The 24,939-nt window shown below is 37.1% G+C and overlaps 2 protein-coding genes across 2 annotated transcripts in view; one reads left to right on the forward strand and one right to left on the reverse strand.

The window, feature by feature from the left end:
* Positions 1 to 1,192: 1,192 nt before the first annotated feature.
* On the reverse strand, positions 1,193 to 9,693 carry zdhhc22 (zDHHC palmitoyltransferase 22). Its single transcript, NM_001424010.1, has 3 exons — positions 9,339 to 9,693; positions 4,248 to 4,805; positions 1,193 to 2,887 (listed from the first exon to the last, which is right to left on the reverse strand). Exons 2-3 carry the CDS (start codon positions 4,801 to 4,803, stop codon positions 2,601 to 2,603), a joined length of 843 nt encoding a protein of 280 aa, NP_001410939.1. The 5' UTR covers positions 4,804 to 4,805; positions 9,339 to 9,693; the 3' UTR covers positions 1,193 to 2,600.
* A 4,126-nt stretch (positions 9,694 to 13,819) lies between these two features.
* Positions 13,820 to 24,939, forward strand: part of tmem63c (transmembrane protein 63C) — a 143,198-nt gene continuing 132,078 nt past the window's right edge. The window contains exon 1 of the mRNA XM_087288322.1: positions 13,820 to 13,870. The gene's annotated coding sequence lies outside the window, so the exon portion shown is untranslated. The remainder of the gene's footprint in view (positions 13,871 to 24,939) is intronic.

Here is a 24,939-nt window from a genome sequence, read left to right on the forward strand (position 1 = left end):
GTCTTTGGGAATTTCTGCCCATTCCTCTTTGCATGATTAGTGGAAACAAGCTCTATCAGGTTGGATGGCCACTCCATTAATATTTTGGCGGTGTGCTTTGGGTCATTGTCCTGCTGGAAGATGAACCATCCCTCCAGTCTGAGGTAAAGAGCACTCTGAAGCAGGTTTTCATTCAGGATGCCTCTGTACATTGCTGCATTCATCTTTCCTTCTATCCTGAATAGTCTACCAGTTCCTGCTGCTGAAAAACATCCCCACAGCATGATGTTGTCACCACCATGCTTCACTGTACGGATGGTATTAGCCTGGTGATGAGCGGTGGGTGGTTTTCTCCAAACGTACCGCCTGGGATTCACTCCAAAGAGTTCAATTTTAGTCTCATCAGCCCAGAGAATTTTGTTTCTTATAGTCTAAGAGTCCTTTTGATGCCTTTTGGCAAATTCCAGGCGGTAGAGGCTTCCGTCTGGCCACTCTACCATACAGCCCTGATTGGTGGATTGCTGCACAGATGGTTGTCCTTCTGTAAGTTTCTCCTCTCCACAGAAGAACGCTGGAGCTCTGACAGAGTGACCATTGGGTTATTGATCACCTCCCTGACTAAGGCCCTTCGCCCCGATCACTCAGCTTAGATGGCCGGCCAGCTCTAGAAAGAGTCCAGGTGGTTCCAAACATCTTCCACTTATGAATGATGGAGGTCACAGTGCTCATTGGAACTTTCAGAGCAGCAGAAACTTTTCTGTAACCTTCCCCAGCCTTGTGCCTTAAGACAATCCTGTCTAGGAGGTCTACAGACAATTCCTTTGTCTTCATGCTTGGTTTGTGCTTTGACATGCACGGTCAACCCTGGGACCTTATATAGACAGATGTATGCCTTTTCAAATCATGTCCAATCAACTTAATTTACCACAGGTGAACTCCAATTAAGCTGCTGAAACATCTCAAGATTGATCATTGGAAGCAGAATGTACCTGAGCTCAATTTAGAGCTTCACAACAAAGGCTGTGAATACTGATGTACATGTGATTTTTCAGGTTTTTTGTTTTTTATTTTAATAAATTTGCAACAATTTCAAAAACATTTTTCACATTGTCATTATGGGGTATTGTGTGTAGAATTGTGAGGAAATAATTTACTCTATTTTGGAATAAGGCTGCAACATAAAAAAATGTGGAAAAACTCAAGCGCTATGAATACTTTCCGGATGCACTGTATCTGCCATTTGATTGATAGGAAATAATCATTTAATAAAATATAGTAACATAATCTACTAACAATCTAGTACCTAACTGTAGAATTGCATCTAGCCAAGTATGCATTGTTACACTTTAAATTAATCTTACCCGTTACAAAATGTCACACATAAAGGACATTGGTCTGTGTGTGAGCTATTCAGAAATACCTATTCAAAATGACCTATTATACCAATGTTTTATTCTGGTTCGGTAACTAATTTTGCTCATTTAAACTGAATTTGACTTGAGGTAGCAAACAGGACGCAGACATGAGAATGTTAGATAGAAAAGACATTCAAATGTATTGATGTTCACACACAGTAAGTGATATTTAAATAGAACTGCAACTCTTGTCATACAATACAGTACTGTTTATGCTCAACAAGGCTTCAATAAGAAGAATTTATGTAGCAGTAATGCGATCTGAAATTGATTTTAAATGTTTCTATGTTGTGCTTGATATATTTGTGGAACCTTTGTGTTCTTTCAGCAATATAAAGTTCTGAAGAACATCATTTGTCTCAAATAGTAATATTTTGTAGCTGTATTACACATCCCAGTCCAGTAAAGTGGCTATGCCTCTTTATAAAGAGGCTCTATTAGATTGTGTTTTTACTTTTAAAAGCTGCTATTGTATAAAAAAAAATCAAAATTGCCAAAACGCAAAAAACGTCTTAAAATTTTAGTCAATAATAGTTGTGTAAACCTTCCTTGTATAACTGACCCAATCTTTTAAAGAAGGGTTTACTTTCTTGCTGGCTTGACAAGATTCAAAAGAAATAAAAGCAATAGTAGAAGGTTATACTATGTATATAGTCATATAGTATAGTTATATAGTCATAAGTTTGACTTTTTAAGTGTATATAATTTGCATCAAAATCAAATATGTGGATGAAAACCGGCATAATTTTCCACAAAGTATTTAAAATTCACATATAATTAATTAAATACCAATTTATATTGTAATTCAAGTTCTTGTAGCATATAATCAAATTCAAATCAAGTTTAAACAAATCTAACAGTCACCCACATTTTAGCAGGCCACTGTTGATGTGTTCTGATTACCTAATATGTATGTTTTGTAAATACTGTTTAAACTCATCCATGCTTTAATCCTGACCTCCTCTATCATTGCTGCTTCTAATCACTGCTGCCCTAAACTAGGGCTGAAATTGGGTTTCAGCACAGTGCTGATTGACATAGATATGGATGTTATCACATCTTGGTGATATAACGCTCACCTAATTTACTCTGTGATGACAGAAATCCACTAAAAAGGCAGATCTGTTGGATGGGCTTAAGCTGCTCAAATGAACTGAAGCCCTTATATGGTCCAAATTAAGGTAAACAGAGTGATTTGGCAAGTTTTCAGTCGTGTTTGTGATCATGGTAGACCTGCCAGTTTCCAGGTACAGTCTCGACAGTCGGAACCGGCACGAAAAGTCCCAGAACCCAATGGGAACCAAAAACGTCAGTCAGGTTTGCTCGCCAGGTACCACGACACTCCGACAACTGGCCTTTCTGCAGTTCACACCAGGTCTGTCCTCGGGCCACTAGCAGAAGCTGTTGACAGCAGAAACCAACACTCACTAATCCAATACCCAGCCAGATGTACAGCATTATCACCAGAAAGAACTGGAGACCTGAAATCAAACCTGAAGAGAGAAAACGAGTATTATCATATCCATTGATAAACAAAGCAAAGCACATTTCAGGAAAATCCAACACCATGTCATGGCAATCCCAAACTTTTTGATTTAGTGGCTAATTCATATACTCATTTGTACATTTTAGTACAATTTGCTCATCCTCAATTAGGGGTAGGGTTAGGAGTGGGATTGGCAGACATGGCTCCTTTTAAAAAGTGTAATTATGTTGGCACCAACAGCCTAGTGGCAAAGTACGCTGACATATAGCACTGTGGTGCTGGCGGTGACCTGAGATTGATTCCCGGCTCAAGGTCCTTTGCTGATCCTTTCCCCTCACTCTGCTCTCCTTGTATTCAGTGTTGCCAAATATCGCTGACTTTTTCAGCCCAAAAGCTGTCCAAAACCCACCAAAACGCACAAAAAATATTATATTAATATCTTATTTAATTCTCATGAATTTAAATCGAAATGAAGCTAATTACTTTAACTGTCATGATTTTTAACCACACAGCAAACAACATCAGCTGCCACAACATAACCAGGTCTCATCAGGTCTCATGTTTGCGCTATGCACTGGTTACACCTAACTGAATGGAGCAGGAGGACACAGTTATGGTTTATTATATAAGTCGCATATAAAAGTTACGTTTCAAAACTGCCCAAATTTTGTCAACCCGCCAATGCCATTTTTTACCTGCACAGTCAAAATCAAAACTGCTCAATTGGCAACACTGTATTCCTGTCTCAACTCCCCTCTCCCTTATAATAAAGGTGAAAAATGGGCATTTTTAAATTTTTTTTTGCGTTTTAATATGAATATAAAACCATATGAATTCATACAAATTAGCCACTTTTCTGAAAATATGTAAGTTAAGAGTTTCTTTGTGAGATAAGGCACAAAAAATGGAAGCATGGCTTAATTACTTGGAGGCTGCGACCTTTTTTTTAATTGTGTTTCAGTTTCTAGAGAAATCGAATATTAATTGAGAAAACAGTAGGCGTGGCTTGTTTTTTAAACTGTGAGCTGATTGGATGTAGTAAAATGGCCATTTCATTCAGAGAGATCGGGAAAAAGGTTTCGGGAGTTATTAACAACCCAACAGACAGCTCCTCCTCGCCATTTCTGTTTGTTGTCGAAACTTACAGTTGAAGGGGCGTGGTTAAGTATATTAGCCACACCCAATACCTCAGACAGACGTAATCTGAAAATTGCACTAAAAACAAACAGGAAGTGCATTTTCAGATTTCAATTTTCACTTTTTTGCTCTTGATGACATGCATAAATAAATTGTTCACCACAAAACTAGCAATGTGAACTAAAAAAACCATATGGTTAGTTTTGATGCCATGTGTACTTTAAACTTACCAAGGAAGAAGTAACCAGTTGAGAGTGGCAGAAGAGTGAGGAACGTCAATGGGTTCTCGAAGGAAATAGAGTACTCTATTGTCAGATATGCCACCCCTATTACCAATGAATATAGACAAGAGCTGGACGTATAGATGCTGAACATAATAAAGTAGCGCATGTTCCTGTTCCCAATACAGTTTCCAGTGAAAAAGCAGTGGTGGTCCCGTTTTAGAATCACCTTTTTGCACACTTTACAGAAGTGGCGTCCATTCAGGAGGTAGTGCGCATCAATTCTGTCCGGGCAGTCGGGTGAACAGACTGGGATAACGGTCTCGTTGGCACTCTCGGATGGGTTCCGTATAGTCATGATGTAATTACCCAGCGCATTCCCCATGAGGAATAGAAAGATACTGATGTGAGCCAGCATTGCGGGATTTATAGTCACATCTGAGCTTTGGAAAATAGTGGGCGTGAAAAGGAGGAAGTGGAGAGCGAATGTGACCACGGTTGCAGCGTAGAAGTATGCAGGAGCAATCGTGTTGAGTAGTTTGAGTTTCCCCATCTTGAACAACATGCCTGTGTTCAATTAAAAAAAGACAATAAAGGTCTTTATTATTCAGAACATCAATCCAATGATTGTTGATCAGTATCAACAATTTGTGCCAATGACTATGGTACACTTTAAAGTAGAGCTGCACCATATTGGAAAGATCTAACGTTGCATTATTTTGTTTTCTGCAGTATATATTGCGATATAAATACAATTTCAGCCAATTTATAATTTGGATTAATTGGGATGATTCTGTAGCATCTGCATAAATTGTAATAAACAGTCTACAAGCACAGGATATTACAATAAAGGAAAAGATACAAATGAATTAAACCGTGTTTTCTGGTTTTCTGGGGAGTCTAACAGTATTCAGATAAAGTAATTAAATAATCAAATGTAAAATAATACTGCATCATCTTCATTGACTATTGCGATCACATTGCGACATCAATGCTGAAACAGTATATTATGCAGCCCTAGTTTAAAGTGATACATATTATTGAATAAAATATATATATATTTTTAAAGTAAAATAAAAAAGTTTAATAAATACAAATTAGGATTTGCTTTTAATTTATTCAAACCCAATCCATCCAAGATGAAAGTGACTTTTTTCTGAGTTTCCTCCGGGTGCTCCGGTTTCCCCCACAGACCAAAGACATGTGGTACAGGTGAATTGGGTAGGCTAAATTGTCCGTAGTGTATGAGTGTCTGTATGAATGAGTGTGTGGATGTTTCCCAGAGATGGGTTGCAGCTGGAAGGGCATCCGCTGCGTAACAGCGTGCTGGATAGGTCGGTAGTTCATTCCACTGTTGCGACCCCGGATTAATAAAGGGATTAAGCCGACAAGAAAATAAATGAATGAATTTACACTGTACTGTGCTCACAGGTAAAACAGTTAAATAAAACATAAACGTTTAAATTAAAATGTGCTTTTAAAAGCTAATAAAATTGGCACTGTTCTTAAAAAGTAAAAAGAAAACTGCTGTACTTAAATGTAAAGTAGTATCATAAAGTAGCATATTCATCAAAACCTGGAAATGTTTTTTGGACCTCATAAATAAAGGTCGGAATCTGTGCGCGCAGAATTCCTCAGATTTCCACAGATTTTTAGCCCATCATTAATTCAGTTTATTTACTTGAGTAAATCTATATTTATTCAGTTTTTAAAATAATTACAGTAATATTATTGACTAATAAGAAAATGTTAATCTGATTAATGTAAAATGCAGTAATATTTTCTGTCTTTTAGTAGAAATATCATATGAGAGACTTGCTTTGTTTACCAAAAAAGTGGATCTAATTGGATTTGCATTGTAAACATTACGTAAAAGTTAAAAAGATGTTATTTTTTATTTCACATGTTAAGGTTTTAGTTATAATACTTATTAGTATTATACAAAATAATTCTGCAGAAATCCACAGATTTTTACCAAAATTCTCCTTAGAAATAACAAAAAAACTTCTGCAGATTCCATCTGGCCCTAGCAATATGTCATCATATTCACTTATAAACTCTTTTTGATAAATTTTGAAACATACTATGCATGTGTATTTGACTTATTTGTATATGTTTGAAATCTATACATAACTTCAGAATTTAGAACATCAGAAAAGCAAATGATTAAACTATACCTGTCAACATTGGGATATAATAATACGGGATACGCCCCAACAACCGTCACAAATATGGGGAGGAAATTAGCTTCAAATGATGGAATGCAAACATTAGAAAATCAAAAATAAAATTAAAATCAATCGATCACATCGATGTTATCGTATGTGTCAAAGGGTTAAAAGTGTGTTCATGTTTTACTTTAATTATTCAGCGGTTCCTCCCTGTACCAATAGAAGGAAGCTTGTGTACCACAGTTTGAAAACCACTGGAGTAGATGGTTACGACTCGGAAGACTCTTCGCGTGTCTGTTATTTTGTTTCATATAGTTTGTTAGTTAGTAAAATGCTTAGGGGGAGTTATACATAGTTTGGGTTTTGTTCTTTTCATTTCTTCAGTGCCGCCTACGTCTCTTCTGCCAGCTGTCTTGTTTTTCCCTGTCTTTGTACTTGTTTCAGAGTTGTATATATTTTAAAAACATAATTTTGCCTTGCTCATTCTTTAATAATCTACTTTGGTTGGCTTTTGCACTTAATTCCCTATTTGTATAATTTCATTTTAATTGCATATAAATGTCAAACTCCACTTTCCCCAAGAAAAACATCAGGGGTTTGTAACACCAAAGACTGTAAAATGTTATGTTTGTTGTACATTGTATTAGGCTCTACAAAGCAGCATTACAACAGAACCCTAAAATATATTTACTATGATAAAATAGCGCTGTTCCTGATCGACTGTGTCATAATAAAAGCTCCACTGCTGTCATGCAGTGTATCAGTCATCTCTTATCAGCAATCAGTTCAACAGTTTGATTTCACTTCGACAGCTATCAATATTACTCTGCTTCAAACTAACATGATACTTTTGGCAATACTGCACAGAAACCATAGGTCCGTCAATCATAATTCCAGTGCTCATTTGTAGGAGAGGCTTGTGGGTTGTTGGTAAAAAAAAACTATGGTTTGTCTAACCCCATTACTTTGTTCATTATTTGACCAAAACCAAAAAGTGTTACTTGCCCCCCGCTCTCCCCTATTGTCAAGGCCCAGGGTATAATCTATTTTTAATTTGTAAATATTGTTTTGACACCTGCAGTATTGTTCATTATTGACTTTAATTTTCATGAGTCACTAGGGGCCAGTTTAATCTAAAAGTAAAAACAGAATAGAAAACCCACTAATATGGACATTTAGAACATTTTCCATGAACTATCCCTCACAAAACTGATAAGTTTTTCATATTATTAATACGTACCTTTGGCTGACCAAATAAAAAGTAAAGAATGATATCAGTAGATGTACTGGAATGCTTTCTGAATATAATATGTCTCCAACAAGTGTTGCACAGGAAAGTGTTACTAAATAAGTGTTACTAAATCATTTATTTCATGGATAAATATCAATTGTACTACAAAACTGAACAGCAGAATAGTGATATGCGGATCGATACTAAAATATCGATATCTCCGATACCAGCTTTGTATGTTTTAGAATTGATTATCTGATCAAAATATCGATATTTCAGTAATTTGGAGCAAATGTATAGCAACCACAATTACCCTAGTTTATCTGAATAATGTACAATTAGTCGGAACTACTTGTTCTTCCACCTGCCAAGTCAAGTGCGTAATATGGCACTGTACAACTGCACAGCATGTAGCTAGCCACTCAGTCCACTGGCGTGGCACCTGTTGTTCAGTCATGCAGTCATTGAATGTGGGTGACCGCAAGCGAAGTATGTGTGAAGCTACTTGACTTCCATAAACTCAAACAATGCTGTTTGTGACACGTGTAACAAAACAGTGAGGTACTCTGGTAAAACCACAAACCTAATCAAACATCTACATATAAATCACAAGATAGAATATGACAACATCATAACTAGGCGCTCATTAAGAGGAGGAAAGGAGAGGCACAGGTGCTGCTAGGGCAAGACAGACATCGCTTTTAAAGTCCTTAGGCGCAGCAGGCAAGCGCTATCCAAGTACAGAGGGAGAAAATGTGGCGATGTGGCTGTATTTTGGGGGCTTGGGTTCTTGTGACAATGATAAAGCAACGGAAAAAGGTTAAAAATCTTCAAGGGGACCAAAATGTGAGAATGTTTATCGTTTTATGTTAAGGTGTTCAGGTAGGCGTTTTAAGATATACATTTTCAGATGCTGTCAATTAATATGTAAGTTGGCTCTTTTTTTATGATAATTCTTCCTCAATAAACAAGAATAACCCGTAATATGTCTCTTATTTAGTATAAAGTACATTATTTGATACTTTAATTTTCCAAACTGTAATTTTAGGCAAAGTATCGGTATCGGATCGGTATCGCCGATACTCGCCGTGTTTTTACTTGGTATCGGATCGGATAGTGGTAAACCAGTGGTATCGCACATCACTACTGCAGAAATTATGCGTTTCATACATGTTTCCTAAATATTCTCACGTCTTCCATTGGTCGGCAAAAAAAAATAGTCCCGCCCCAAAATTATGCCAGTGGTTGAGTCCATGTTGCCATGAAGGACTAAAAAAAGCAGTGCTGCTTAGTGCTGAAGAATGAACTTTAAACGAAATTGTGGACAGTATCTGACACAGAAACATATGCACATTAAATATGCTAATCAAAGAATGCACTCTATTTATCCATCGATCTATTTTTATATGTGTGCTAATTTACCATCACTTGTTAAACTGCACGATTAACATCGTTAAAGTGTCATGTACAGTACAGCTTATCATGACGCGATAATATCTCCAACAATGGAGAAAAGGGTCTGAACATCATCTTATGATCTTAAAACAATTGGTAGAGCTCTAATACACATCACAAATTAAATCCACAAGCAGTATTATATGCTAAAGATATGGTTTATGACGATTATACAATGCCTGAAGCATCATACAGCAGCTATCTGTTTGAAACAGAAGCAGGATGAGGATGTTGCTCGCTTACCTGACGCCGATTAAAGGAGAGGAGCCGCTGTATCAACACCGTAGTTCATCCCTCGCCGTCGGTGCTACAGCAGATAAACCACATTTGATTCATTCATAAAAGGCAAATTGGTTATAATTTCGTAATACCCAGAGCATCTGTTCGCGGTGTGTCTCAGTGGTTTAGCACCGCCTGTTGGTGTAGACAAGACAGCATCCAGAAACACTAGACATAGTAATAACAGACAGTAATACGTATAAAACACTGGTAATATGAATGTGTTTACGTATTTTTTGCATGACTTTGCCATTTTATATACGCATCTTTTTTGAATACCACTGAACCATGTTGTTTTGTCTACGATGTAGCTGCACGTTGTATGGCAAGCCATTTAAACATATAGCGCATTGTAGGGTATCACGTTTTTTTAGGATGCTACCGTAGTATACTTTCCATTAAGTATGAGCACTTATCCATAAGCTACTAGTGCTTATTCTTTATATTCTAGTTTTTATTTTTTACTATTACGTTTACCTTTTTAGATAATTACTAATTCATTAGATTGTGTTTTATTAAATCCTATCTTTATTTTACAGAGACTACCCAACAAACACATCTACGCTGTAGCAATGTCTACAACGTTGTAATTTTTCAAGGGCAACGTCGCCATTTATGTGCTCTCTACATTGTTACAGCATAGAAATTTAAGATGTGAGAAGGCTGTAGCAACGTTGTCGTGTGACATTCAGCAACCATGAGACGTTCTTACTACATGTATTAACGCTTTTCCTGGGAGTTTATCAATGCTGCCTAGAATACAGGATAAGCAGTAATCATTTTAATTATTGTTTATTCATGTTTCCTTTTTTAATTTAATAACTGCATATGTAAACTTAAAAGTGTAAGTGCCCCACAAACGTATATAATCAAACTTTTTTATTATATATTTCACAACATTTAATACATACAGTACAGACCTAATTACAAGCAAACAGTATGAAAAAAGGTTTAGATTATATTAAATAATTAACACTGGATGTCAAAGCTCTGGACTGGAGAATACAGCAGCCCGTGGAGCGCAGCCAAAGGCCAGGTGTAGTGGAGAACGCAGTCAGAGAAAGAAATCCAACAGAGAATGCAGTTCAGAGATGGATCCACAGCAGCCACAAGTCAAAATAGGCAGAGAACAAGAGAAAACTGATCAGAGCTTGACACAACAGGACTACACAAATGACCACGGATGTCTTCTTTAGTAAGAAGAAATAAAGCAATACTCACGTCTCCTCTGTTGTTGTTGAATGAGACGCCGAACGGGCTGTTAAAATTAAAACTGATTCATAGATGACGAGTAAATGTTGTACAGTTGTCGTCCATGCCGCCTAAGCACAACCTAAAGCAACGGCCGTTAAAGTGGCAACATTATGACACCGTTGTGACAACCTTCGGCAATAACGTAGATCCTCAACCTTTTAACAAGGTTGGTACAACGTTGTAGGAAGGTCGCTACATTGAGGCAACGTTGTTTGTTTGTTAGGAAAAGCTTAGATCGGGCCCAAAAAATTAAACCCGGACCCTACCCGAACCCGTGCACCTTGTGTCCGAGCCCGACCTGGTCCAACACATTAACGTAATTATGAGCCTGAGCCCAAATAAAACCCAACTATTTTTTAACATGTGTGCCGTTATAACAGATGTTCTCAACTACAATTCTAAGTTGTTTGAACCACAGAATTTAGTATATATTTATCTTAATGAATAATGCTTTCCCAGAGATGGGTTGCGGCTGGAAGGGCATCCGCTGCATAAAAACGTGCTGGATAAGTTGGTGGTTCATTTCGCTGTGGCGTCCCCGGATTAATAAAGGGACTAATCTGACAAGAAAATGAATGAATGAATAATGCCACAAGGACAAAGCATGTAAACCAGTCTGCTTCATGTGTCTGTTAATCGTAGAAGTTACTTTTTTTTTTTTTTTTGCTATCACCTCTTTCACACAACATGTGCGAGCAGAGCGTGAGCATGTGTGTGTGTGTGTGTGTGTGTTTTTTGGAATCCATTTTAGCACATTAGAATGTCGGCCTGTGGGGGGATGCTGTTGCAGGAGCTAGAGCATTGCTGCGCATGACTCGAGTTGCAAATTGTGCAAACTTTGTAGAACCACACATGTTTTGCTTAGGCCAGATTTGCTAAAATATTTGTATAATATTTTTAATTATGGCTTAGAGCTTTCCATCCAATTAAGCTAGTTAACTAATTTAAAAAAGGCTGGGCTCAGGCTCGGGCAGAGAATATAAATTCTTATAGAGACTGGTACTAATAATGTAGGCCCAAATATTTGTATATATTGTAATCATTGGATGCTTTTACTTATTTATTAGATTCTAGTATTTATTCATTAGACGTGTGCTTATAAGGTATCTTATAAAAAATGGCAAAGTACTTGTTTTTAATTAATAGTTACCAGTATCGAATAAGAACTAGTAGCCTATGTAGTATTATTTTTTTTTAATTACATGAAGATGAAGAGGGCTGTCTGGGTCAGTTGGCATTTCTGTGTGGAGTTTGCATGTTTGCATGTCTCCCTGTGTTCGTGTGGGTTTCCTCCAGGTGCTTCGGATTCCCCTACAGTCCAAAGACATGGTATAGGTGAATTGAATAAGCTAAGCTGGCCGTAGTGTATGTGTGTGAATGCAAGAGTGTATGGGTGTTTCCCAGTGTTGGGTTGAAGCTGGAAAGGCATCCGCTGCAGAAAACATTTCCTGCATAAGTTGGCAATTTATTGCATTGTGGTGACCCCTGATTAATAAGGGACTAAGCTGAAAAGAAAATGAATGAATGAATGAATAAAAAGGGCTGTGATGCCTCCATTTTCTGGATATTAGGTTTTGCTGTTGATATTATTAATTTAAATGTACTTACGTAAATGTAAAATATTTCAATAAATAAATGAATGAATGAATGAATTGACCTTATTCTAAAATGCGGAAGTGCGCCTGTTTTTGCGATTATCTTAGAACTTCCGATTCAGTCGCCTATGGGAGAAATGACTAGGAATAATAAACGGCAGAAAATGGCCAAACTACTTGCTCAACAAACAAAAGTTTGCATGACTACACAGACCAAGTAGCATAATATAATAAGAAAATATTAAATTGCAACATCAAGCAGCGTAACGAGCAGTTGTTAACGTCAAAAAATGAATGAAAGTGAATGTGACCGGAAGTCGCGAGACAAAATGATTCAAATGGCAGCGCCCACTCGACAGCTGAGAATAAGGTGAATAGCAGCCACTAAATTATTGTGGATTGATTGGTGAAACTGACATAGCTGATTCACTGCCCCTCCCCCTCCCCAATCGTCCTTGACAGCACACCTTCAATTGACAGCAATGGCAATGTAATATTCACCTTAAGGTATATCAACAAGCAGTATTAGTAATTTTGTGGCTCAGAAAGGAATATGAATAAAATATATCATTAGGGTCTGTAAAGTGAGTGTGTGTGTGTATAGTAATGGCTTTTGTAAAAATTTGTCAGTTTTAATAATAAATTCATTAATCTTCATTAATTTTAGACATGGCAAATACTGTATTCTGTAAAATAAAAGCATGTGAACAATTACTAAAAAGATATTTATAGATATGAAAAGTGCTTTTAAACTAAATATTGCTTTTTATTTGTTTTGCACATGAACTTGCTGAATTATTTCAAGGAATAAGTTGTAATATTTCAAGAGTAATTAATTAAATGAGTTAAAGCCACATTATTTTATTTAGCAGACACAAAAATATAACATTACACTCAATACATTTTGTAATGTGACACCCCAAGATTTAGTAAGGCCTATTCTGGCCACCCCTACGAAAATTTTCTGGGGGGCGCCACTGAATATGCGGGAGAGTCCTGGAGCATAGAGAGTTCGGATGTCTGCTTTAGTATGAAAATAGGCACTAGTAGCCTACTTATAGATAATTTTAAGGAATGTAAACAAAAACAATGGTCCCAAAGTATTTTTTACATTTTTAATTTCTATAGCTTTTAACAATGTTACGTTATGATTGAATTGCATCTTGTTACAGTTATAAAATAGTTATATAACAAGCAAGAAATGTTCATAGGCCAATGACAAGACCGCATTGAAATGGTCTATATTAGATGTCTAAACAGCTTGCCATACGCAGCGGCTCCTTACAATAGATCTACAACACGTAGTTTCAACTTCAACCAGCAGAGGGCAGTGCAAACCATCGCTTATTTGGTCAAATGTGTTTATTTAATTATTTTAGGAGGGGGAAGCGGTGGGGGTTAACACAGATAAAACCATGCCTTGAGACAAACCTGACGTTACGCGATATTGAGCGACGCCAACCAGCTTTTATCTGTAACTCACAGAAACACGCGAAATTCAAACTTATTCGCAGTTTTCGTGTTTGTTGATAGAGCGTCACTTTGCTGACGGTCCCTACACGGAAGGGCGCTCCCCGTGTGCGCTGGTGCTGATGCAGACAGAGAGAAGCATCTAACCGGACATAAACCACAGGAGGTGTTCGAAAGGTAAGCAGCACTATTGTTATATTCACACCACCACCAAAACAACTACTCCCGGAGAAACTTCACTTCACCAAACGATTCAAACACGAAATCTGAACTTCAACGGGTTATAAAAGTAGGCGTTTTTTTTGTTGATGTAACAGTTGTAGACACTGGGTTTAAAACGCTATTGCAGCAGACTATGCTTGGGTGCTAAACATAAAGAAGAGAGGAATTCTTCAATAATTAATCACCTCGAGGTGTCTCGAAATGCTTACCAGATGGGGGTTGCTTTGGCTTGTTTGTTTACCGTCTCATACATCTCCAGGAACCCCACTGCTTTATTGTGCCATGGGAGTGCGCACGTTGTGTCTTTATTATAAGCTCCTGATATGATCTTTTTAAAGTTATGGCTACTTTGCTGCTGCTGAAAATGGATGTATTAGTCTTTACATGCTGACAGCAGGGAGTTTAATGTCTGGATTAGGAATTGAATGGGAACAAGTCAAAGCTGTGCGTTACAAATCAGAGGATGGGGGCGGATAGATTTCTCCACGCTGTTGCCAAGAAGCTGTGATGATGCTCAAGCAGATCATCATAATAACTTCTAATCACAATTAGAAATGTAGCCTCTCATTTTCACTTTGAGAATCAACAGTCAAGAACATTTGCACGGCCATATCTGCACAAATTCAAAAGGAAGAAGAAATAAATGGTGTTTATCTTACATTTTTTAATAAAAAGTGTAAATTAAGTAGAATGACCCATTAAAATTACCTTAATGCAAAAGAATATTATATAAATTTAATCAAATGTAGATATTTATTTTATTTACAATTCAAAGTAGTTTTATATTATAGTTAAAAACTGATGTAAGAACAGATATACTTTCAATAGTCCTGAGGATCTCACAAGAATAATTATTTTGATAGGAATTCATTAAATTACTCAAAAGTAAAATATCTAATTTATTAAACCACTCAAGGAAGAATTGGAGATTTGCTAAATGTTCATAAAAAAATCTTTTAAGTTCCATTAACATTTTTATTGAACATGACTCAAGTTTAAGTTTTACAACTGCAGTGAATTCATACATTTACAGTCATTTATTATTATTTTAGTTCATATAACAATTCACACCATTTACTACTGGCTTATTACCTGCCCATTATTAAGATATTTTCTGTTTATTAGCACTAATAACGTTAGATTTTATTTTACATCCCTATTTCTACTCATTACCTAAACCAACTATACCCACTAAATTGGAATAAGCAAATAAGTGGTATTTTATTAAGCTAAAAGTCTTAGTTATTGGTTTGTTAATAGTGTGAATTGTTTGTTAAAATAAAGTGTGACCAGTAATTTTTCTATAAAGATAGTGTTGCATCATCAAGAGTTTTTCAGTTCCCAACATGCTTTGCTTGAGCTTGAAGGGGAAGATTAAGGCAGTTGGATCTTATTTTATGTTAATAGGTGACATGAGCAGGGGAAATGTGTGACTGCTTAATATTCTGCCATATTGAATGCATACTGGGTGGCACAGCGGCTCAGTATTGTTGCCTCACAGCAAGAACGTCGCTGGTTCCAGTCCTGGTTGGACCAGTTTGCAATTCTCTGTGGTGTTTGCATGTTCTCCCTGTGTCTATGTGGGTTTCCTCCGGGTGCTCCGGTTTCCACCACAGTCCAAAGACTTGTGCTTTAGGTGAATTGAATAAGCTAAATGGTCTGTAGTGTGTGTGTGTGAATGAGTGTGTATGGGTGTTTTCCAGTACTGGGATGCAGCTGTTAGGGCATCCACTGTGTAAAACATATGCTGGAATACTTACTGTAGCTTTTCATTCTGCTGTGGCAACTTTTGAAATAGAGACTAAGCTGAAGGAAAATGAATGAACGAATGTATACTGTAAGGCAGGGGTCACCTGGTCCTGGAGGGCCGGTGTCCCTGCAGGGTTTAGCTCCAACTTGCCTTAACACACCTGCCTGGATGTTTCAAGTATAGTGAAAGCTTGATTAGCTTGTTCAGGTGTGTTTGATTAGGGTTGGAGCTAAAATCTGCAGGACACCGGCCCTCCAGGACCGAGATTGGTGACCCCTGCTGTAAGGGCTATTTCTGAGTGGTCATGCTAATGTATGTTAGCGCTGGTACATGATATACACTCAAAAAATTACTATTGCAGCTTGTTTAAACTATTTATTTACAACAGTTGATGATGTTTTTTTTGGTGAAACAACTTAATTGTTTCATGTTCAATCCACTTAAGCTTGAAAAATGATTAAAGGGCACCTATTGTACCAATATTTCAAGATTTAAGAGAAGTCTTTTGTTTCTCCAGAATGTGTCTGTAAAGTTTCAGCTTAAACACCCATCAGATCATTTATTATAGCTTTCAGAATAATGGAATTTTCTGCTCTGAACACATAATTGTAGCTGTTTTTGTCGCCTGTGCCTTTAATGCTAGTTCTCTCCACCCACCGTTCCCATGTGGCTGTCAGAGTGTGCCTCAATCTCCGCCTTGGCTGCGTCAGATAAACAGCACAGTGACAGCATTAAGGAAGCAGATCTCATGTAACGTTTGTGAGAAATTCTACAGCAATAACTTTCCCAATGATTATTTGATGTATTTGTTGTGTAGTTTATTCAATCCTTTCTGCAACTATGAGACACACAATGTCGTTACAGAGTTCACGCACACACACACACACACACACACACACACACACACAGCGGACACGTACACACAGTGTGCACGGTTAACATTGCACTATTTTTGCACAGCAAATGTGACAGGATACATGCTAATATCCACTGCTGAATGGATATCTGTTATGTTAATGTACAAAATAAATCTTAACGTTAACGTCCACAAACCAGGATTGAAGCGTCTTCTTTTATAATTATACTGACATGCGGCTGTGGGGTGAAAGATGGTAAAATTGCTGTAATTCATTACAAACATGCACTGTTTAATAAACATTTTGCTCATTCTTGATCACATTTGATGATGAGCTGAACACATCTTTTAATCCAAGTTGCTTTGCTCACGTCCTGGCTTGTTGATATGATTATATGTGTTACTACGGAGACATGTTAATATGCAGTTGTCAATCAAATTGGTGGGTGGGGAAACTGCACTCCTATGTCACGCTGTGGTCAGCCTCAAACTGGGAGGGATTTGGATCCTATTTTAACGTCAGGAAATTTCCAAAAAAGAGACTTGTTGTCTTTATATCACCATAATATGACTGTGGGCACACTATACCTACACACACTTCTGTCCAAAAAGCTACAAAAAGAGGATTTGCATCATAGGTACCCTTTAACTTAACTTTATTAGGACAACATGAAGGAATTGTGTGGAACCCAGCATTTACAGTGTAGTTTGCTTTTCTTGGTAAACTTCTCTTTTGCCTTGTCCCAACATCTGGCATCTTTGTTATCTGCTGGTTTGTCTAACAAAAGAGTGTGCAGATGTTTAGCAGCGAACCTAAGGTATGTTAACATGTGCATTTGCATATTTATTTCTTAAAACAGAAACCCTGTTCATGCATATAAAGGATTAGTTCATCCTCATGTCATTTTAATCCCTTGAGACTTTTCGTTCATCTTCAGACACAAATTAAGATATTTCAGATCAAATCAGAGAGCTATTTCATCCTTCATAGACTGCAGAGAAGTCAAGAAGAGGAAGTAAAAACATTGTCAAAAAGTCTATGCGACTTCAGTGGATCAACTGTTACCAAATGAAGCTGTAAGAACACTTTGTGTCACAAAAAAGCTGTAGAAAATGACATTGTTTGCTAATGTCTTCTGCATCAGATCGGGGTGTATGTTTATTGCAGGTAATATGGTAGCTACTTGTTAAGCTGCTGACTCTAATGACGATTTTTTGTACTTTATTTAATAAATGGACACCATGACCTAACAAGACAGAGATAATTTAGGCAGGTAAATAGTTTTCACAGTTTTTGGCTACAAAAAAAAAAAATGTTCTTGGAGCTTCCTATGGATACAGATGAACCACTAAATCACAAAGTTTTTGGTTCATTTTCTGGTCTTCTGAAAGAGATTTTCTGAAAATCTCTGGACTGTTGATGTCTATGAAGGATGAGAGTAGGGTTGCCACTTTTAATACAAAAAAAATAAGGGACGCATATTGTCACAGGCCCAATAGCATGCCAGTGGTGGTCAATCTCAACTTAAAATATGTTTTTTAGGAAAGTGTGAAAACTTGGACATTAAAATAAACTTTTATTGTCTTCTGTAAACTTCTATAGTCAGTCTTTTAGTGATGGGAAGTTCGGATCATTTTACTTACAGATTTTAAAGTCTCGATCATCAAGATGAACGAATCTTTTTTCCGATTCATTTCATTCATTTGGTTCAATTTGCCAACATATTATTAAAATGTTACGAATTGCTTCCAAACACATCTAAAACTAGCCCAAAAGGTGGATTACATGACAAATAAATCATAAATAGAATACTATAAGAAGGAGAAAACAATAATTCAATGTTTACGTGCTCTTTTGTCTATGAAGGTATTGTTCTGTCTTTGCTCAGCTCACCTCTTCATGTCTTCAAATGTCAGTGATTCGTTCATGTTACACTGACAGTCATATTATTTTAACCCAGGGTTTTTCAAAGTCTAAGACAGTGGGCCTCCCTTTTGACACAACTTATCCATTGGCGGCCCCTCCTCCCAAACACGCACACGCGCACACACACACACACACACACACACACACACACACACACACACACACACACACACACACACACACACACACACACACACACATTTTGGAACAATTTAATCTGTAAATTAGTTTGAGTGATAAATGCATGACATTTGCCGCTTTCATTAATGGATAGTGTCCATTTGATTATCAAGGGTAGTCTTCTAGTCAGCAGTCAGATTTTCCGTCTGCTTTACATTTAAATGGAGCATCTTGGAAGGATATTCAGCAGTGCGTGATTATCAAACTGACTGTAGAAAGCAATTAATAGTTGTGGAAATGTCACTGCACTTGTGACAGAATGTTGGTTGAAGCTCATAATTGGATCATGAATAAATCATCAGAAGAAACACCTGCTCTTGGCTGATGTCTTTTTCAGCTCCTCGTCCTTACTAGTCTTAGGCCATAAAAAGGGATAAACTGTTGTGAGATTGTCACGTACTGTAATTGCATGTGGTCATGTACTGTAAGTGGTCAAATGTACGTACACAGTGGCTTTTGTTTTACGGGAATAATGTAAACATGGCTTTTTTAGATGATTCTTTTACCTTCAAGTGCTTTGAGTAAGAATTTGCAAAGTAGACATCCAGTCAAAATGTCAATCGTTTTGATTTGCACACTTTTCTTTGTCCAGCACTTTTCACAGAATATTACAAATGTTTATATATAAATATAGTTGGACCACCTAATTTAAAGGGCACATAGTTCACCCCATTTTTATGATTTAATATTAGTATTAAGGTTTTTCTGAGTGTGCCAGTTTAGGTTCAGTTTAAAACACAGTTCAGATTTTTTTGTTATGTGTTAAAAAGTGTCATGTTGTGGGCGTGTACACAGCTCGCTGTTTTAGGGGTGTGTTGCTTCACATGAAAATTAGTTTCGGCTTCCCGCCCAATGTAACAAGGGGGCGGAGCCAAGAGCTCACCTACTCTGTGTTTGCAACAGACAGGCAGATTGAGAGAAGGAGCAGGAGTGAGAGGATCAGCATTCAGCCATACATGTATGACTCGGACACAGACCAAAGCAGAGAGTACAAAATCATTTGTCTTTGTATAGTTTTACAGCCAACTGTGTGCTAGTTTCAAGTACCAAGCTTGGACACAGAGACTAATAACCACATACACTGAATTAACTTTGACTGAGGCATCGGATGTGCCGCTCGAAGCCGCGACACGGCACACCAGACACTCTCTGTGATGCGGCAGAAACATGAAGTCTCCCGAATCATTGTGCCACGCATTTTAGAACTCTAAACACAGGTTTCCATCAGGGCACACACAACGGCGCCCCAGCCGCCGACTTAAAGCACCGCCGCGTGCACCCCGTCAGAAACCCATGCCCAGAATTCCAAAATGCATAGCGCTGCATCAGCGTTGTGCCACGCAGAGCTGACCTTCTAGTGTGCGACCCTCAGGCAAGTTTGTTGTTTTATTTCCAATGGAAAGACGCGCACATGAGGCAACGCGCTTGCACTTTTCAAGCTGCACCTAGTTAAGATCACAGGGAGCTTCTGTAAACGTGAGAAGTGCAAACGGCTGAAGTTTAAGGTAGACGCAATGAAAAGTACAACCAATTATTCCGATCAGAGCGATAATGTGGAGAATGTCGATCTTGTGATGAGCTCAATGAGCCTTGAATCTAAAAATAGACCAAGGATGTTCCTTTAGGGATATCGATTTGACTCGCGCTGAAAATGGTGGACGTGAAACAACAAAATTCGGATTAGATGACGCGCCTGTCAATCAATATTGGTGGGCGGGGGGACCGCACTTCTACGTTAAGTTCTCTTCACTCTGAAAACAGCTCCAATTGGTCCATCGTTTTTATGTAGTTAAACTGAAAAAAAAAAAAGCACTGGGTGTGTTCATATCACCCCAATATGATTATCTATACACTATACTTACACACATGTCTGTCCAAACTGCTTGAAAAGTAGATTTTTTTTTTTTTTTACCATAGGTGCCCTTTAATAATTGCTATCAGGATGTGCAGGGACTTTTAACCAGCAAAAAAAAATAGTTTGCACCTTTAATGTCTGTTTTTACATGCTTCAGATGACTTTTCTTCAGTTAAGTTTTTTAGGCATGTGCCCCAATTTATATTCTCAATTGTCTTTTGCAACTTTATACCCCTGTGTTACTTGGAGCAACAACTCCACCTCACTCTCTGTCCATTAAAACTAAACATATTGCAGTGACATTTCAAAGAGCTGGAAAGTAAATAAAGGCCAGACAGAAAGGTTGCAGGTCAAAGCCTCCGACATAATAACACATGTGCAGTACAGGGATGAAAACATTTTTTGCCAGTTTGTGTGAATCAACAACTTTTAGGTAACAATTGAAAAGAAAAATGTGGACGCAGACAGTTTTAGATGAAAGTGCCATTTTCAAATTTCCCCCAGATTTGTGTAGACGTTGAGCATTATTACAATAGTAATATTTTTTACCAATGAAAAATTGTTTGTTTGTTTGTTGTGCCAGTTGAGTTCTGATAACCAATCTGATGACAAAGTGTAAAAAAATTCTTATTTCTATTTTAACTTGAGAGTAAATTTTAGTTCTGAATTTTGCAGTGTTTGTTGTTGAGACCCATCTTACATGTGTAAATATAAGAACATTTTGGCTTTCCATTTAATGACTCCCTTAATATTGCACTCATTTAAACAACATCTATAAAGATTTAATCAAATCAGAGGCTTAGTTTACCCCAAAATTACAATTTACTCACCGTTTACTCACCCTCAAGTAGGGCTGCACAATTAATCGGAAAAAGATCACAATCTCGATTCGACCCTACACACGATCCCAATTCAGCCAATTATATTTTCAAGGTGAGGAGAGCATAAAGGCAGTTGCACAAGGCTTCAAAGAAACATTGACACCTTCAAATGGTGTTAAAAGTGTCACATACTGTATAAGGTATAATTCACCCAGAATTGTCATTTCTGTCTTCATGTAATGATGTATTTGCCGCCGCGAAATCCCGTGTGTTGTGAGCAGTTAGTGAACAGAACCTGCATAGGCTGTGAATAACAGGTAATACAATTGTAAATAACATTCAGTTTGTTGCACAGAGCGATCATTTGAGAGCCACCCTGAAAGAATGATTTGCATGTGTGTGTGTTTTATCACAGTGACTGCAGCCATGAGCCGCAATAGGAAGTGAAAATGAAACTGGCCGCACATCATTTTAATGATCATATCGCATTTTACAGTTATGATTACGACAAGCATTTGACATGTTTGTCCTTTCATAGCTAACACATAGTGTTGTGCATAAAAATAAATGTTTTACAGTGTCAGTATAACTACTCTAGCTTATAAAATGTTGAATATAATGCAAGAAGAAATTTGATAATGACAAATGTCTGATTTTACCAGTGAAAACAAATGGTCTAATAATGCTGTCATTTGTCATTGTCAAACACGTCTCAGACATATTAATTAAATTTTATAATTGTAAATAGTTGTATTCTGATGTGGGCGAAGCTGTGGCGCAGTAGGTAGTGCTGTACCTTACAGCAAGAAGGCGTTTCTTTGAGTTTGGATTTTCTCCCTGCGTTCGCGTGGGTTTCCTCCAGGTGCTCCGGTTTCCCACACAGTCCAAAGACATGCAGTACAGGTGAATTGGGTAGGCTAAATTGTCCGTAGTGTATGAGTGTGTGTGAATGTATGTGTGGATGTTTCCCTGAGATGGGTTGCGGCTGGAAGGGCATCTGCTGCATAAAAACTTGCTGGATAAGTTGGCGGTTCATTCCGCTGTGGCGACCCCGGATTAATAAAGGCACTAACATAATTAATGTTTATTAAGGAAATATGAAATAGAAACCCAATAGAAGGTTTTCAATATTTAACAAATTTTTTTTTTTTTCATTTTTGTACCATTGGGGCCGGAATTATTTTAGATACAGTGTCCGTTTGATTGGCTGATAGAGTTGTTGTCCCAGGGTCATCATAAATTATATTGGTCTCAGGACAACTAGCACTCGGCAAAATCAGGACGAGCATAGAAATCACAAGACATGTCACTTGGATCTTTTTGAACAGGGAAAAGTGTAACGGTCAATTTATTCATTTATTTATTAGACATGGACATCACAATTACACTGGACAACCAAATGCATTTGTTTAAGTGTTTTAGCAAGCTGGCTAATTCTCAACACCTGTCCACAGGAGGCTTGACAAAATTGACTAAATGGAAATATAATAAATATAAATACACAACTTTATAATTCCTTACAAAAAATTACTGAAGGCAAAAGCAAAGATGATGATCTAACAAACTAATAGTAGACTATTTGTGCATACACAGCTGTATTGTTTTTGACCACTTTTTAAGAACTCTACTAAAAATATTTATATTACTTTCTGATTTTAGGCTAACAGGTAAATCATTCCACAGTTTAGCTCCCTTTATAGAGAAGACAGTTAGCAGTTGCTTGTGCACCTCTGTGACAGGTTTGATGCCTACTGATTAGATCAGAAAACAGGATTGGAACATAATTTAAACATAAAAAAACAATTTAAGATAATTAAATTTGATAAAACTATTAAAACTAAAAAGGTTGTTTACATAAAACTTCACAGTGATGCCATCGCATTGGCAAGTCCAAAATTTTAACTGCTTGTTTATATATTGGGTCAATAGGCTTTAATGTAGTTAAAGAGGTTTTCGACCAAGATGGAATGCAATACTGTACGTCAAGTGAGAGAATATTATTGTGTGCATGTATAATTTTGCAGTTTGATATGTCAAAAACCTTCTAATAAAACGAAAACAGTTTAGACTTGGCTTAACTTTCTTACTTATATTTTTTAACATGACTATCAAATTTTAAATTAATGTCTAGAGTTATGCTATATACTTCAATTCATTCACTTTTTTATAAACTTAATTTGTATTCAGCACCTCAAAAGTATCCCGTACAGGCCTATTTCCTATAGAGAAGCACATAGAAACTGTTTTCTTGACATTCAACATTAAATAAGACAGCTCAATATGCTGAATAAAACCTCACCTACTAGTACAGGAGCCAATCATCAATCTCTATACGGGGACTAAATCCCACCTTCTAGTACAGGAACCAATCATTGTTGGCTTAATACTGACGATACTCCGGGAGAGGGGCTTGGACCAGACATGAGACATTTAGAAACGAATCTAAAGAGACAGTTGTTTAATTTCATTGGTGATTCCTAATGAATCAATGAAATTCAAGCATAAGCTTGGTGAGCAGTTTTGGAGAATTTAATGTTTCCCCATTTAGACAGAATGCTCGAGCATACTGCCTGAGAGGCGTTTCAAAGATAGCCGGTGGGTGAAATGACTTGCCTTAAAGGTACTTCCATGGTAAACCACAAAATAATAATAATAATGTATATTATTGACCTTATTCTCCGCAGACGAGCGGGTGCTGCCATTTAAATCTTTTTGGCACAAGACTTCCGGTCTCATTCACTTCCATTCATTTTTAGACATTAAAAACTGCTCGTTTCGCTGTTTGATGCTGCAAATTTCCTTGTTATATTATTCTACTTGGTCTGTATAGTCATGCAAACATTTGTTCGTAGAGCAAGTAGTTTGACCGTTTTTTGCCGTTTATTATTCCTTGTCATTTCTCCCATAGGCGACTGAAACGGAAGTTCTAAGACAATCGCGAAAACAGACGCACTTCTGCATTTTAGAATAAGGTCAATACATTTTGTTTTAACATTTTTACTTTAAAGATTTTTATTTTGCCAGAAAACATTGCTAGAAACTTGTCGCAGAATGGTACAATATACGTAAGAGCAAGCTGAAAATATCATGAAATAATGCTATCTTTCGACACTAATTTTGATCAAATCAAACACTGAAACAATTGGTTGTTGGTGCAATAAAAAGCCTCATTGATTTATGCCTTAAAACTGGTTAATTCTCAGAAATTGCTTTAATACTTTAATACTTTCAGAATGCACCGTATAAAGAGAATAGTGTGTGAGAGCGATAGAGTGACCTTTGCAGACTTACCTTGGTTAATGCTGCAAGTTGATAATCAGCAATAAAAATGACAAATTGTACCACTTCCCATAAGGGAAAACCACCATCAACCATGAATACATTATATGGTGTCATGGCTTTGCCAAAAAAATAAAAAGTCATTATGATGGAAGTCAATTGGGCAAAAACAGCCACTAACATAGTGAAAGAGTAATTTGAACAATACACAAGCGTTAGGGCAAGATCTTGATACCCAGGCTTCCCTTTTATACAGTACAAATAAAGAAGACGATGTAAGAAGAGGTTCACGTATGAATATTTTATCAAAAAACAGCTGTTAATTTAGCCAGCAGGTGTGCCTACATCACGAGAAG

The sequence above is a fragment of the Danio rerio genome, chromosome 17 (genome assembly GCF_052040795.2).
Source record: "Danio rerio strain M-AB ecotype USA chromosome 17, GRCz13ab, whole genome shotgun sequence".
In the NCBI taxonomy this organism is placed as follows: Eukaryota; Metazoa; Chordata; class Actinopteri; order Cypriniformes; family Danionidae; genus Danio; species Danio rerio.